The 14,078-nt window shown below is 46.3% G+C and overlaps 1 protein-coding gene across 3 annotated transcripts in view; it reads left to right on the forward strand.

Moving 5' to 3' along the window:
- TBX5 (T-box transcription factor 5) overlaps positions 1 to 13,475 on the forward strand; it is a 99,097-nt gene extending 85,622 nt beyond the window's left edge. For all 3 annotated transcript variants that reach the window (XM_081175290.1, XM_081175289.1, XM_081175288.1), the window contains exon 9: positions 8,430 to 13,475. In XM_081175290.1, the coding sequence (XP_081031416.1) occupies positions 8,430 to 9,016 (587 nt within the window). In that variant the 3' untranslated portion in view covers positions 9,017 to 13,475. The remainder of the gene's footprint in view (positions 1 to 8,429) is intronic.
- Positions 13,476 to 14,078: the final 603 nt, after the last annotated feature.

A 14,078-nucleotide genomic window follows, 5' to 3' on the forward strand; every position in this document is an offset into this window, starting at 1 on the left:
AGGCAAATTGTGTACAAAAAGGTGTATTAGGAGATGCACTCTGAAATGCTGGTGGATTATTGTGAGACCTTAAAAAAACACAGGTGCAGAAATGTGGTAAACATAATTTCAGACTGGGGAAAAAGAGAAATGGAAAGAAATCAGAATGGACAGGCTTGTCCATTCACAGTGATGACTGCCTCCCGTACCCCCCACCCTCTGTAGCATGCACTAGTATACATGTATTTGCAACAGAAACAAGACATCATTCCGACTCCCTCATCCTCCCGCCAACCAGTGCTTCATTTCTCCAATTTGAACTTTAGTCCATCTCTATAGGAAGCTGCCTTATTACTGAGTCCATTTAGCATGGTCTACCAAGAAGCAACAGCCATGACCCAGTTGTGGGGAAATGCAGAACGCCAGTAATTCATCCAACCAGAGAAGCATAGGAAGCTGCCTGAGTCAGACCACTGGTCCATCTAGCTCAGTGCGGTTGACACTGACTGGCAGCGGCTCTGCAGAGTTTCAGGCAAGGGAGCCTCTCCCCACCCTATCTGGCGATGTCGGAGACTGGACCCAGGACCTTCTGCCTGCAAGCAGACGCTTAACCGTGGAGCTACTGGCCTCCACTTTCCCCTTCTCCCCCACTCTTTCCATTTCTTGGGCTGCTTTTCCCATTGGCCGCTATTCCGGCAATTTCAGTCTGCATTATTGAAGAGCAGCATAGATGAAACCCAGAGAGATGGCCGCATAGTTCTATAGAAGCTGAATCCACATCCAGGGAGATAGCTGGTGCCTGGGATAAAGATAGCTTATCAGGCCAGGAGGCCTCTGAAAAGGATTCGGGATTAATACAAACGCTTAAATAGCTGATGCAAGGTTATTCCGAGGGGTGAAATTTACTGCTATTTCAAGAGACTACACAGGCTCTTTTGACCACTAGCTCACATGGGATTCGAGAGCAATGTTTTGACATTGGGCCATTCATTTATTTTCTTTAACAACTTGAAAGTTCCCAGTATTCTTTTTTTTAATGAAGTAGATTTATTATTATTAAAATAATAAAAACATTAATATCCAGTGTTACAGACAATCAGTTCAAAGAAACAAAGCTCCAGCAATCCCATACACCCTTAATAAGCTAGGAATAGATCTAGACCTCCTTCTGAGCAGATAATATAGGTACAATTACAACATAAGCATATATTCAATTTAACTGTTTCTTTTTATACATTTGTATTTTAAAATAGATTTATACGTTAGTTGACCAAATAACTTTCTAAGCATTGTACACAGTAATTAAACACAGCTAAAATCCACATCGCTATTCAAAAGAAAATTGGCATAAAATAATTATCATGAAAAAAACAGGATTTAAATCAGTGAACCTTTTAAAATGACAATATTGATGGCAAGTCTGGGTAGGCTTGCTGAAATAAAAAACGGGTTTCAGCAGGCATCTGAAACAGTGAGGGCACCTGCCTAATGTCGATTGCTGTTTTCGAAAACCCACAAATTTTGCAGCAACAGCATAAGAACAGAAGAAGACCCTGCTGGATCAGGCCAATGGCCAGTGGCGTAGCGTGGGGGGTGCAGGGGGGGCCGGCCGCACCGGGCGCAACATCTGGGGGTTAGGGTTAGAGGGCGCAAATCCACGGGTTAGGGGGCGCAAATTACTTGCCTTGCCCCGGGTGCTGACAACCCACGCTACGCCACTGCCAATGGCCCATCCAGTCCAGCTTCCTATAGACAACCAGATGACTATAGGAGACCTACAAGCAGGACCCAAGCACAAGAGCATTCCCCCTGTGGTTTCCAGCAACGGGCATTCAGAAACATTGCTGCCTCCAACTGTGAAGGCAGAGCAGAGCCAGCACGGCTACCAGCAATTTATATCTTCCATGAATTTGTTCAATCCTCTTTTCAAGGCATCCAAGTTGGCGGCCATTGCTGCCTCCTGGGGAAGGCAGTTCCATGAGAAGGCTATCCATGGCTCCAAGGCATGATGACTCTGCTTTGCTTCCACAGGATGCTTCTGAATACCAGTTTCTGGAAACCATGCAGGGAGGGGGGTGAATTCAGATTCTGCTTGCAGGCATCCCACAGACATCTGGTTGTCCACTGTGAGAACTGAATGCTGGGTGAGATGGCCCATTGGGCTGATCCAGGAGGCTCTTCTCATGTTCTTATGAGTATGAATGGGGTGCTGGGACGGATGGACATTGGAGTCAGAAACAAATGGAGGGTGGCAGGTTGGCAAAGGACAGTTTGGGGCAGTTGAGGCCTGCCCTTTCATTGAGTGCTCTACACCCAAGAAGCATGGGCCTGCATACACACTATCTCTGTAATGGTTGTGACTTCCCTCAAAGAACTGTAGCTGGCTCTTTCCTGAACTACATTATTATTATTATTATTATTATTATTATTATTATTATTATTATTATTACCCCGCCCATGTGACTGTGTTGCCCCAGCCACTCTGGGCAGCTTCCAACATATATAAAAACATTCAACATTACACATTAAAAAACTTCCCTATACAGGGCTGCCTTCAGATGTCGTCTAAAGGTTATATAGTTACTCATCTCCTTGACATCTGACGGGAGGGCGTTCCACAGGGCGGGTGTCACTACCAAGAAGGCCCTCTGCCTGGTTCCCTGTCACTTCACTTCCCATGCCAGAAATCCCTCTGAGCTGAATCTCGGTGTCTGGACTGAATGATGGGGTGGAAACACTCCTTCAACTATACAGGGCCGAGGCCGTTTAGGACTTTGAATTGTGCTCCCTCAACAAACTACAGTCCCGGGTTTCCTGGGGAGAAGCCATGTGCTTTAACTGTGTGGTGTGTGCAACCAACCCAGCCATCGTCTACAGAATATCATGCTGTGGCAAACCTATTCCACTGAAACGGTCCCACTTGACGGTCTCCATATAGATATGCAACGCAACCCTGCCTTATCCACTGTCTGCTGCCCTTCCCCCAAAAAAGCATCCCAAACCGAGCCGTAACAGCAAAGAGGATGGCCCAAACTCTGATTACGGCCCTGGTCACAGGGAGGCAATCCATCATCTGTCTCCCAACATGGCAGCGTGATAAAGAATCAACAAAGTTTTCCTTCCAGGGTTGGGATTCCCACTGAGTGGGTGGCTCTTGGTGGCTCCCTTCCTCTCCCCTCTCCCGCTTTATCTAATTTCCTCATATTGTCACAGGCAGAAGGACTATCTCTCCCATGGTGTTCTCTCTCCCTGCCCCCCCAAGCCTCTTGCAGCATGCCCAGCTCAGTGAGATGACCGAGGGAGGGGTGTGTGTGTGCAGGGGAGAGCCTTGTCTCCTTCCTATCTCCCCAATAGCTCAAGCTTGATGGGCAGAGGAGGGCTCATTTATCAAAGCTGCCACATGCTTTGATCGCTGACAAGAGACCTTCCAGCACAGTCTGTAAATCGGGATGGCGCATCTCCAGGGCGTGAGCTGGCTTCTCCTGGCTGAAATTTTTGACTTTGCTAGATCAAAAGCAATCCACTACATTGGCAAGCGGGTGGCAGTGGGAGGAAAAGGCAGGATTTATGGAACTAGCAAAAAGTACATAGGCACATAGGAAGCTGATGATGATATTTATATTTATTTATTATTCTTATGTTGTTGTTGTTGCTGTTGTTTACTACCTGCCCTCCACTGTAAAGCCCCAGGATGAGTTGCCACATTTAAAACCCAGTGCTGAAAACAATTTAAACTTACAATCACAAAAATTAAATACAGGGTGCAAAATACATTGCTTGAAACAGAACATGTTCTTTCATACCCACACCAAGGAAATTTTACCGAATCAGGCCACTGGTCTGTGCAGCTCAGTATTGTCTGTACGAAGGGCAGGGAACCTTTTTGGCCCAAGGGCTGCATCCCCTTCTGGGCAAACTTCTGGGGGCCACATGTGCAGGGTGGGTGGGGCCAGAGGCAAAAGTAAGTGGAGCAATGCAGGCCAAATTTACCTTTGGCCAGTCTGGGATAAACACCCTATCTAGGGAAGGAAGGTGCATTATCAGAGTTCAAGGATGTATTCCAGCCAGGGGGAAAGCGCTCAGGGAATGTATGAAGGAAAGGTGGTGAGGGGTGTGTGGCCTGTGGAGACCCCCCAAGGGCCAGGCAAAGACCTGGAGGGGCTACATTCAGGGGCGTAGCAAGAGAGGTGCAATAGGTGCGGCCTGACCCAGGTGTCCCCACTGAGGTGGGTGACAAAATGGTGGGCTGCACTCACCGCAGGGTCTGCAGCACGCCCAAGCCACGCGTCTCTCCTAGGAGTGACGCAGTGGCTTGAGCACCCACAGGCTCCGTGCTGCCCCAAACAGTCCGCCTGTTGCCTCCCCCTCAGCTGTAGGGCGGCTGAGTGAGAGGAAGCAGGCAGACTTCTCAGAGGCCCCTCAGTGACCCCTTGGGTGGCTGGCCCCGCCCCCGGGCGCAGGGCACGCATGCTGCCCCAGGCGCCTGATCAGCTTGCACTGCCACTGAGGTTCTACACAGACTAGCAGCAGCCCTCCAGGATTTTAAGCAGGGGGTCTCTCCCATCCCTACCTGGAGATTGAATCTGGAAGACCTTATGTGTACAGAGCAGTTGCCCTAACCACTGAACAACACTGCAGCATATCATAACCATCCCTATGTAAAAAGGGCTTGTGCCTTTGCATAGCAAGGTCTGGAGGCTCAGTTCCTTTTTTTAAAGTTAAAGGATCTCAGGTAGCCACATTGGGAAAGGCGTGCTATAAGTCAAAGAAAGCAGTACAGTGGTACCTCGGGTTAAGTACGTAATTTGTTCCAGAGGTCCGTTCTTAACCTGAAACTGTTCTTAACCTGAAGCACCACTTTAGCTAATGGGGGCCTCCTGCTGCCGCTGCGCCGCCAGAGCCCGATTTCTGTTCTTACCCTGAAGCAAAGTTCTTAACCTGAAGCACTATTTCTGGCTTAGTGGAGTGTGTAACCTGAAGTGTATGTAACCTGAAGCTTATGTAACCCAATATATACAGTGGTACCTTGGTTTGGAACTGCTTTGGATTACAACCGTTTTGGATTACAACCACGTCAAACCTGGAAGTGTGTGTCCCTTTTTTGGGGATCACAACCCATTTTTTTTATTACAACCAATTGGGGGGGGGGAGGCTCCATTGGCGAAAGCATGCCTTGGGTTACAACCTGTTTTGGTTTACAACTGGAACGGATTATGGTTGTAAACCAAGGTACCACTGTAATGAGAGGGATCAGCTATGATCATATATGTTCACACAGGGATGTATGTACAGTGGTACCTCGGGTTAAGAACTTAATTCGTTCTGGAGGTCCATTCTTAACCTGAAACTATTCTTAACCTGAGGTATCACTTTAGCTAATGGCCCTCCCGCTGCCGCCATGCCACCACCGCACAATTTCTGTTCTCATCCTGAAGCAAAATTCATAACCCGAGGTACTATTTCTGGGTTAGTAGAGTCTGTAACCTGAAGCATCTGTAACCCGAGGTACCACTGTAGCCAGTATCCAGAAAAAAAAAATAATCTGCAGCAAGGTAGCCCCAATTCAACATGGATCCAGTTAGCGCCGTCTTGTGACCGTAACATGGTTTCCATGCAGTGAAGAGTTAAACTATGGAACTCACTGCCAAAGGAAGCAGTGATAGCCACCATAAAGGTAAAGGGACCCCTAACCATTAGGTCCAGTCGTGGCCGACTCTGGGGTTGTGGTGCTCATCTCGCTTTATTGGCCGAGGGAGCCGGCAAACAGCTTCCGGGTCATGTGGCCAGCATGACTAAATCGCTTCTGGCAAACCAGAGCAGCGCATGGAAACTCCATTTACCTTCCCGCCGGAGTGGTACCTATTTATCTACTTGCACTTTGACGTGCTTTCAAACTGCTTGGTTGGCAGGAGCTGGGACTGAGCAATGGGAGCTCACCCCGTCGTGGGGATTCGAACCACTGACCTTCTGATCGGCAAGTCCTAGGCTCTGTGGTTTAACCCACAGTGCCACCCGCATCCCTGATAGCCACCATAGTGGATGGCTTTTGAGAGCAACTAGCCATAATAGCTGTGCTCTGACGTCACTCTCTGACGCAGTCCTGTTTCTGGATACCAGTTGCTGGTAACAACAGGAGGGGAGAGGGCTCTTGTACTCAGATCCAGCTTGCAGGCTTCCCATTGAGGTATCTGGTTGGTCACTGTTGAGGACAGGATGCTGGAACAGATGTGCCATTGGCCTGTTCCAAGAGGCTTATGTTATATATTAACATGGGATGCTGCCTTATACTGAGTTAAACCCTTCGGTCCATTGAGCTCAGTATTATCTGCACTGACTGGCAGCAGCTCTTCAGGCTTGAACCTGCAGGTGCTGGGGACCTTCCGCGTGCAAAGCAGATTCTCTGCTGCTGAGCTACAGCTTTATCCTCTTGCCCACCAAAAGAGAAATCCATCCTCCTCCTCCAGTTCCTTCTTCTCCTTTGTCTGTTCTGCACAGTTCCCAATGTGCATCCCCTCCCACATGCACACAGTTCCTTCACAGGCTTCCCTTTTGCTCTGCAGACAATGCCTGCCCTATACTGTGTTGTTATTTGTGTATTATGACAGCATCTATTATCATCACCATTATAGACCGCAAGCTAGACTGGGGCGTCTCCGATGCGGGAGCCTGCCTGACTTCCATCCAAAGAGCTGGGTGAAAGGAGATACGCTCCTCTCTCTAATCTTGCTGCTGTTGTTTCCACTGCCCCTTCCAGCAGTCAGACACTTATTTTGCGTCGAGGTCTCAGCAGGGGTGCAATTTAATGGAGGGCATTAAAAAACTGGATCGTACACTCTCTCACACACATACCGTGCGTCAGACAATATGTTGCTATTCCTGCGGAGCATTTACATTTCTGCTCAGCTCACATCTTCTGCATCTAAGAGGCGTTTTGCAGGATCAGGCCAAAGGGGTCCCATATAGCCCAGCATGCTGTTCTCAGAGTGGGCAAGCAGACCTCCCGACGGGTAGGCAGAAAGGAGAATCTGAGCACAACAGCAGTGCTCTTCTCCTTTGTGATTCCCAGCTGGTAAGCAGAAGGATTTCAATCCTGTGTGGTGCTGGTTGTTTCTCCTTCATGAGCAGTTTCCATGTGTGCCCCCCATGTGGGCAGCCATCTTCCCCACCCCACCAGAAGGTGCAGCTCTGGCTTCACTCCCTACAAAATAGGGACTTAAAGAATTCCTTGATCATCCTCAATTCCCCATCACTGAATGTAAGAAGAGCTTGGCTGCTGGATTAGGGTAAAGGACCACAAAGCCCAACATCATGCTCTTAGATTGGCTAACCAGACACCAAAATGGAAAGTCCAGAAGCAGGACTTGAGTATAACTGCAGGGATTTCTGCACTTGTCATTGTGAGATCAGGTGACTGTGTGTATGTTGGGGGCAGTGTTAGAAACTCAATAATAATAATAATAATAATAATAATAATAATAATAATAAATTTATTATTTATACCCCGCCCATCTGGCTGAGTTTCCCCAGCCACTCTGGGCGGTTCCCAATCGAGTGTTTAAAAAATACAGAATTAAATATTTAAAACTTCAGATGTCTTCTAAAAGTCAAATAGTTGTTTATTTCCTTGAAATCTGATGGGAGGGTGTTCCACAGGGTGGGCGCCACTACCGAGAAAGCCCTCTGTCAGGTTCCCTGTAACCTCACTTCTTGCAATGAGGGAACCGCCAGAAGGCCCTTGGCGCTGGATCTCAGTGTCCAGGCTGAACGACATGGGTGGAGACGCTCCTTCAGGTATACAGGACCAAATGGCTCCTAAAATCAAGGTTACAGTCGCCCAAACGGAATATCTAGTTGCCATTTTGGGGTCAAAACAGCTCTGAAGCCTTATTTTCCAAAGGATGGACTGATTGTGTTTGATTCTCATTTAAACATCTGGCTAGTTCAGATGACAACCTTGAGCTAGGTTAAGAATTTTCAGAACTTAAAGAAGAAAAGTCACTTGACCCAGGGACAGTCCACATACTTATTAGCCTATTCCGACCTCTTTTTCTAAATGGTGACTGCTTCTGCTCAGGCTCCACAGAAAAAGCGTTTTGCTTCCAGAAATTCATTTCAATTGTGCAGAAAAAATAGAACTGATGGAATTCTACAGGGTGGGGTATTAGCGTGTGAAAATAGCCCAGATCCAATGATGCCCAGGCATGCGCCTTCAGATGGTTGAGATACCTGATGCCCAGGTATCTTCACTTGGTTGCAAGTGGCCGAAAGCCAGGTGCAAAATGCACCTGGTGCCTGGTTATTTTTGAACGTTGGTCGGGGTGGGGAAGAGATAAGGATCCAGCATAGATTCAGTTCCTGATATGGGCCTTTGGTCTGATCCAGCAGGACATCATAGATGTCTCACCGTGTTCCTCATTCATTGTGTATTTTTTTGTGTGTCTCTTCATCAGATGAAGAATGTTCTACCACAGAACATCCTTACAAAAAGCCCTACATGGAGACGTCTCCTCCAGAAGAAGACCCTTTCTATCGCTCCACCTACTCCCAGCAGCAGGGACTCAATACCAGTGCATACAGGACTGAGTCTGCTCAGCGCCAAGCCTGCATGTACGCCAGCTCTGCGCCCCCTACGGAACCGGTGCCCAGCCTAGAAGACATCAGCTGCAACACGTGGTCTGCTGTGCCGTCCTACAGCAGCTGCACAGTGACTGCCATGCAGCCTATGGACAGGCTGCCTTACCAGCACTTCTCTGCCCATTTCACTTCTGGCCCCCTCATGCCCCGGCTTGCCACAGTCGCCAACCATACCTCATCACAGATCGGGGAGACGCATGCCATGTTCCAGCACCAGACCTCCGTCCCTCACCAGCCAATTGTCCGGCAATGTGGACCTCAGACAAGCATACAGTCGCCTCCCAGCAGCCTACAGCCAGCAGAGTTCCTTTATTCTCATGGGGTACCCCGAACCCTCTCCCCCCACCAGTACCATTCCGTGCATGGGGTGGGCATGGTGCCAGAATGGAGCGAGAACAGCTAACAAGGCAATCAAGGGAGAGGATTGCTGGAGAGATTTCACTGCAAACTAAGAGTGGTGTTTGCTTGTTTGTTTTCAAGACTCGTTTTAACTGAATGTTAATATCTAAGCACTCGAGAGATGGACAGCGTCCTATCCTCTGGGCAGACCATGGTATTGTATCTCCTGGCTTTCCTTTCTTGCGACCAATGACAAACTGATCCATGCTGTTCCGCCCTGCCCCACGCCATACAGCCCCCCCCCATGCCCAGACATAGCCACACTGAGTTTGCATTGCTTCCACACCAACTTGTGCCCTTGCACAACATTATAGTTTTGTTTTGTTTTCAGGTGAAACACGGGAGTTTTGCTACCTTTCTTGACACGCGGAGAGTGCTCATACAAGATGATCAGAATATGTCGTGTTTTCTTTTCTCCTCTCTCTCTCTCTCTCTCTCTCTCTCTCTCTCTCTCTCTCTCTCTCTCTTTCTCTCTTTCTTTTTTTGGTGTTGATATTGACATTGTTATATAATAAATGATAATATATATCTATCTATCTACATCTATCTATATATTCCTTGGAGTCTCACGAAAAGAACCTGTCCCTTTTCACAGAGACTTAAAAAGGGTGGGGAGGGGATTCGAGGTTGAAGGTTTCTTTTTAAAGGGGTGGAAGTAATTCACAGGTAAAACACTTTGGTACCTACCTCTGACAGGCACTTCAACTTTGAAAAGTTTCTGGCCTGATTTCGCTCCATTTTCATGCTTGGTCCATTTTGTAATGTGCCGCCGTCTAAAAATGGACCAAGATAGCTCACAGCAAATGAGCATCCGCACTCAACTTGATGGTTTTGCCTTCTCTTTGTCTACCTCTGTTATAACTAGGGATGGGGGAGAAATTCCATTCCATTCACACTTTTGAAAATAGCATATGAAGTGAAATGCCCTCATCCTTCAAAATCTTCATGTTTACTAATTTTGCAGTGCAGTTCTCCAGCCAATTCATGTGCACAGAAATGCATATGGTAGGGTCATGTGTGCATAAAAATGCACATATTAAGGAAAACATTGCACAACAATGCATGGCATTACAGAAAACAGTTTTGCAAAGAGGAAGAAGAAGAGTATATTAGACAAAATCACATACAAAAATGTGTATATTAGAAAATCACACTAAACAGATCTGGAAATGTGGAGAACTGAACTTAAAGTTAGAAAACTGAGAAATGCAGAGAAACCAATATTGACAGGTTCACCCACCCCTAGTTATAAGAGAGTTGATTTTGTATGGCACAGATATTCTGTTTTAAATCACAAACAGGTTTGTTGTAGCATAAGATTTTGTGCAGTAAGACAGACAGGAAACCTGTTTCCTTCCTGATGTCATTGGACTATAGTTCCCTCATCCCTGAGCATTGGCCATCCTGTGTGGGGCTGATGGGAGGTGCAGTCTGACAACATCTGGAAAGCCACCATTTCCCCATCCCTGGACTAAACAGTCTACTTCATCAGATTCTTCAAGCCAAATTAGAAGTTATGCTAATGGCAGCCACGCATCTGGTGCTCTGCTCCTGCTAAAGTAAGAATGGTGGGCCATTGCCCTCCAGATGTTGCCGGACCAGCTCTCATCATCCCTGAACATTGGCCACGATGGCTGGGGGTGATGGAGTCTAACAACAACTGAGGTTCTCCCATCTCTACTGCAATGTCTGCTAAAACGTATCCATGATTCAACATAATAATGTTTTCTCTACATCACACCATTAGCAGTCATGAATAGAGGTGGTGAGAAAGCATGAAAACAGGACATGGGGAAGTACTGCTGGGTCTTATATGCAGTGAGGGAGAAGAATAGTATATTGGCTGCCCTTTTTGGTAGAATTCAAAAGAAGATCAGCACTCACACCATTTTCTAGCACGTGGTGGGGAACCTGTGGCCCTCAAGATGTTGCTAGACTCCAGCTTCTGTCACCTCTGTTCATTGATCATGGTGGCTGAGGCTGATAGGAGTTGGAGTCCAACCGCACGTCCCCCAACCCTGCCACTATTGGGAGAGATTGATGGTACTGTGTTTTTGCATAGCAAGCACATCATCCAGCAAATCATGATGTTCTCATGCCTCTAATCTATGTCTTGTCTTGAAAAAAGGACCTCTCCATCTTCCACCTCCCCCAGCAGATTTACTAATTGCCTTTGCACTTTGAGCTTGCTCATCCCTGGTGACAGAGGTCCTTCTATCTAGGGCAGGAGTAGTCAAGCTGTGGCCCTCCAGATGTTGTCAGACTCCAGATCCCTCCAGGCCCAGCCAGCATTGCCAGTTGCAGTCCAGCAACATCCAGAGGGTGGCACGTTCCCCATCATTTAATTAAGATTGAGACTGAGATGCTGCGGAGCAGAAAATCCAGCTCAAGTGCACTTTTGTCAGCATCACTTCTTTGTCCCAGGACAACAACAAAAATGTGGCCACCACATCAATTGAATTTTTAGGTGTTTTGATGAAGTTACAGGTAGGTTCTCTAGCCTCCATTAGATTATGGGCACCAGCTTACCATGAAAGAAACTCAAACTATTTTTATTTTTGGAATTAGCACAACTGAGGTCCATGTTCTCGAATGACAATCAGGTTAGGAATCCCCCCAGATGTTGTTGGAGTCCAAGTCCATCAGCCCCAACTAGGATGATAAGTGATCAGCGATGATGGGACTTGGACTCCAACTTGGGATGATGGGACTTGGCGGGTCCTTGACTCCTTGTCCATCCTGGTCCTCTGCTACAACCCCCAAAGTATTCTGGGAAGAGGTATAAGAAGTTCATGGCTGCTGTGCAAATATGACACCTGTTTCTTATCCATTTCCTTAATGCCCATGAGCAAGTGGTTATGTAGAGGTCCATTAAAAAGATGTTTCCTATGGAACCAAATCACTGTCTGGAATGACACATCACGTGAGGTTGTCCTTCTGTCACCAGCTCTGCTGAAATGTAAGTCTATGGTGGAACAATGGGGTTGTATCCAACCAAATTCTACTCAAATAAAACTCATTGAGATTAATGTACCTGTTAGTTATGACCCTTAGCTGCAATGGGTTTGCTCTGAATACAATGACAATTACACGCAGTTTAATGACAGGAGCCTTATCAGCAAAGCAAGTTCCTCCAGGTTAAATATGGCTTGATTTGGATGCAGTTACTACAGGGGGACAATATAAATTAGTCTGTACTAATGATGGTGTCAAAGATCTGGCAGTTTGGATTTGGGGGGCATTGAATATATCAAATTTGTAAGGGTTGATTTTTTTTTGCCATCAAAACCCTTCACAGCATTATTTTCTTGGGTCCTTTGCTGTGCATAGAATTCACTTAATCCTGACATTTTCAACAGTCCCTCAGCATCTTGCCACATACACTTCTTGGACCAGATCATGTCTGGTCTTGCCCCGCCTTTCCCTTGAATTGTCCAGTATCATAATTTCTCCTACTTCCTGGTTTCGCCTCCTTTTTAAATTAGGCAAAAATGAGGTTGATCCCATCCAGTCATACTGGATACCACATCTTATATTCTTGAACACCGATAAGTAAATTCACGTGACCTGAACACTTCAGAATGTCATTGAGGGCAACAGAGAGTAAAAACTAGTGAGGGCAATAGAAAGAAGCATTGCCACTCAAAAATTTGTCAGCAATGAGGAAAACCACAATGCACAGTTGTGCGCGGTTTGGTTTCTTTCCTTCAGTGCATGTCCATTTTTTAACCCATTAATGACTTTTACAACTTCTTTTTTAAAGTTGTCCCTCTAAAGTAATGTTGGCCCTCCCTAGGACCATTTTAATGAAATCCAGTATTTTGAATCCACCCAGAAAAATACCTGAAACTAAGTTTGATTGGGGGGGGGGGGAATTCTGTGCGTTTAGTAACAACCGAAAAACCAAATTTGTAAAAAATGATCACTCTATTTGTCTTCCTGTATAATTTTTCTTTTTTTTCTTTTTTTTTGACATATCTGCTTATGTTAACATGGGACGTTAAACAAAATCTGTGTTTAGAAAGTGCTGAGAAAGGTTGGGCAGTTGTGTGTAGGTAAAACAAAATCTAATTGCAGGGTTCTTTGGATGTAATTATTTTATTAGTACTATTTATTGATAAATAGGTATTCTGCTAAGGCATAACAGGTAATAAAATCAGCCACACAGCTGGTCAGAAACTTTTAAATTTTATTTTGTTGATACTTCATTGGCAAGCTTGAATTCCTTTTCCTCTCTTCCTTTCCAAACTGTACTTTAAAAAAAAAAATTACAAATGACCCTAATTATGAAAATGGAATAAATATGTATGCACGGGAAAGAAAATGTCCACATGCATGGGAGACTGAGGTCACAAATACGTTTGTGTGTCTGTTTCTAAAGGGGTGGGAAGAACCTTTACCTATCTAATCTTTCCATATTTTTGTGTGACAATTTATGTCTAATAAATACCAGGTGCTCTGAAGTACAAGGTACCTGAATACCTGTTTTCCCCTGTGTCTGTGATGGATACCTGTGTCTCTGGTAGAGGAATGGGTCCTTCGAAAACCCTGATGGAAGAAAGTTGTATGGCAACCTTTTACCTTCACCCTCATTCCTCACTGGTTCCTTTTTAAAAAGAAATGTTGGAGCTAATGGGATAGAAAATAACTACAGTGGTTTCAGGGCTGGAGTAGTTTCATTCCCATTCAAGAGGTGAGCAGCTGAGGCTGGTCCATTAGCGCAAATGGGACACTGCTCCAGAGACTGAAGGCTACTGTTGGCCATTCCTCACGAGCATGACGTCTTGCATGCTGTCATCATTCCACAGATAGCAGCTGGTATAAGGCCCTCCCAGCCCTGCACAAAGGGGTTTTGGGTTGTTCTACCTGGGACGTGGGTGGCGTTGTGGTCTAAACCACAGAGCCTAGGGCTTGTCGATCAGAAGGTTGGCGGTTTGAATCCCCGCGACGGGATGAGCTCCTGTTGCTCAGTCCCTGCTCCTGCCAACCTAGCAGTTCAAAAGCACACCAAAGTACAAGTCAGGGGGTCCCTTTACCTTTACTAGTCAATTAGGGATGCAGGTGGT

Source organism: Podarcis bocagei, assembly GCF_964188305.1.
Source record: "Podarcis bocagei genome assembly, chromosome: 16".
Classification (NCBI taxonomy): domain Eukaryota; kingdom Metazoa; phylum Chordata; class Lepidosauria; order Squamata; family Lacertidae; genus Podarcis; species Podarcis bocagei.